A 2,984-nucleotide genomic window follows, 5' to 3' on the forward strand; every position below is an offset into this window, starting at 1 on the left:
CTACAACTACTGACAGGGACATGAATGGGAGCTACAACCACTGACAGGAATAGGAGCTACAACTACTGGCAGGAATAGGAGCTACAACTACTGACAGGGAGAGGGGTAGGAGCTACAACCACTGACATGGAGAGGGGTAGGAGCTACAACCACCGGCAGTGACAAGAATAGGAGCTACAACCACTGGTAGGGACAGGGAAAGGAGACACAACCAAGGAAGGAATGAGAGTTGGGACTAGAATCAGGCTGGAACACAAGTGGGAAATGTTTAATGACAGTGATAAGGAATAGGGCTGTAAATTATTACAAACTGGAGTTGCAGAAGGACACAACTATTTTAAATATAGATATAATATAGATAGGACAATAAGATATAGTGTGACTAAAATAATAGCAGAAATTAAAGATAGTTCTACTCCGAATAAAACATAAAAAAGAGTTTTCTAAAATAAATGTTTCAAACATACATTAACAATGTACATCTGACCATACCTACCATACCTACAGCCTGGCCCTCTTACAAACCTTCACCTCTACCTCATCATCCTCATCTCTCTTTCTCTTCCTGTCCACCATCTTGTTCAGGGGTCCAGGTCTCCTGCTAGGGACTGGAAGTGGCACTCCTTGGTGGCTTAGGCTGGTCAGACTGCAGGACACATCACACTGGCTCAGGTTGGTGAAGCTGCTCACTGGGCTGACTGGGAGAGATGTGGTGCTTGAGGTCAGTCTTGGTCCATACTGAAAAGGGTCAGAGATGTTACAGGACCAGAAGTCTTTGTAAACTGTAGCTGAGAGGGTGATGCCATCTGGGAAACCTGACATGACTGATTCCAGGGATCTGCTAGGTTTGGGCCCATAGTTCAAGCAGGTGGTGCTGGAAGATGGGGAGGGAAGAAGATCATTGTGGAATTCCTCAGAATTCTTGAAAAGGGTAGAAGAGCTGGGGAAGGGGTCAGTAAGACTGGTGGAACTCAGGCTGGCCAGGCTGGAGCTGGTGCTGGCTGGGAGAGACTCATCACTTGGACTGACAGGCCAGATATCTGAAGTGGCTGATAGAAATGTTGATGTTAGATCAGGGGTGTCAAAGAATGGAGTAAATCTGGGACATTCTGGATAAAGGAAGGAGTCATGGTTTTCTTGTAACTTGCCGATGGGGCTGTTGGGGGTGTTACTGCAAAGCATGGATGATCTAAGGGTAGGGGTAGTGGGGCTGATGGACCTTCTAGTGGCAATGGAGGGGATGGCAGCATCAGTCCAAGTTGTGTGGGGGTAGAGACAGGTACAGCGAGGCTGAAAGTCATGCAGACTCACCCAACTCTCATTGGGACACAACATCTTGTTGTCCTGAAGTGTGTTAAAGATTAATTTTATTAATTGTAAGTACATTTTACATGAAAAATCAAGAGACATGTATTCAAAAATATTAGGCTTTTGATGTAATTGGTTTATTTTAAAAGAAACTTCAAGGTATGTTTTATTGTCCACGCATTTGAAGTTTCAAGAAGGGCAATGTCTAATACTAATGCCTAAATCACTTGAATTACCTTCGCAGTTGAACTCTCTTGCACCAACTCAAGATTGTACTAGAGTACTCAACTCCAGACTCAAGTCTCACAAGAGAAATCTGTAAAATAAAACACATGGCATGTATGAACATGTGCCTGTGTGAAATAGATTAATGAGTGAATGACTGGATGATTTTTCATTAACTGATTTATTCCAACGTCAAACCTTAAAAAGAGCCTCATTCTCACATTAGGCGTTGGTCACCATAATGCCAAGGTAGGTCCGTCAGTGATGCACTAACCGGGCCTTGTGTTAATAAATAGTATTAAATACATGACAACACGTGAGATGGCAGGCTAGATAAAAAGCCATGTGAAGAACCAAATTAAAACCCGAATCTAGCCTTTCATTAATTACTGATATGACATAGGACAGTCCGCCAACCAAATGGAATGGGGAAGACATACACTGGTGCTACAAAGATAGATGTAGGGCCAACTATCGCTGTCAACATGTTGTAACAGATCAATTACAAAAGAACCGTCAGAATACATGTTATCCAACTAGAAGCCCTGGGCTTTTCTTATGTGCAATCGGGATTACTAAATGTCTGTTTTGAATGCTGCATGCTTAGCCCCTAGATTCATATTTCTATCATGTAGATTCAAACATCCAGGTATAGGCCTAGAGATGATGTCACAACCCCAGTCGGCCTGTTGGCCTGTGTCTTACGGTAAAAAAATGTATGTAGAAGTTTACATTACATGGACATTTAGTCGTAACAATGTTGATTTCTGGTGGGTCTACTCTAGAAAGGACATTTTGGCTGTTGTCAAGGATGACTTGTTCCGTTTAAATTGACAACAAAGGTAAATCTGGGAGAATTAAGCAACAGAAGACTATATCTATACAGGAAATACGTTTAGTTACCTTACTGCGGTAAGAAGAAAGTACAGGAACTCAAATATATCGACGAAACTTTCAAAAGAGCAGAGGTGTGATAGCAATGATACGCTTCGGTAAACGAAGATTCGTAAGAGCCGGGCTTGAACTTGGCAACCGTTACCCTAGCAACACCGGAACTCACTCCTTTTTTTTAAAGATACATCTTAAGTGAATGAATGAAATATTTAGAATAACAACAAAGTGAAATTCCCCGAAAATACAAAAGTAAAATATAGAAAACTTACCCTTTCCTAAATATAATTCCTAAAAGGGAGCCTACTCTGAAAGTATAAAAAAGTTATCTCCCTTTGCAAAGCCACTAAAAAATAAATATATTAAACCAAGAAACTACATTTTGAGCCAAATGTTTCGAAAGTCAGTTTTACTTAGAAAAGGGGCTCTAATTGGCTTGTCCGTTTTCACACCCCTAAAATGTACTTACATGTAATAGTGGTACTATATTTTAAGTCACGCAATAATGTGATTATTTCCTTCCTATATTCAGTTGTTGGTGATCTATAGCCTGTTTTTAT

The 2,984-nt window shown here is 41.0% G+C and overlaps 1 protein-coding gene across 1 annotated transcript; it reads right to left on the reverse strand.

Annotated features, from left to right (window-relative positions):
* Window positions 1–501: 501 nt before the first annotated feature.
* On the reverse strand, window positions 502–1,410 carry LOC139465445 (uncharacterized). The gene has a single exon (XM_071247163.1). It carries the CDS (start codon window positions 1,408–1,410, stop codon window positions 502–504), a length of 909 nt encoding a protein of 302 aa, XP_071103264.1.
* Between the last annotated feature and the right edge of the window lie 1,574 nt (window positions 1,411–2,984).

The sequence above is a fragment of the Haliotis cracherodii genome, unplaced genomic scaffold, assembly GCF_022045235.1.
Source record: "Haliotis cracherodii isolate W230 unplaced genomic scaffold, xgHalCrac1.p SCAF_1, whole genome shotgun sequence".
Lineage (NCBI taxonomy): Eukaryota > Metazoa > Mollusca > Gastropoda > Lepetellida > Haliotidae > Haliotis > Haliotis cracherodii.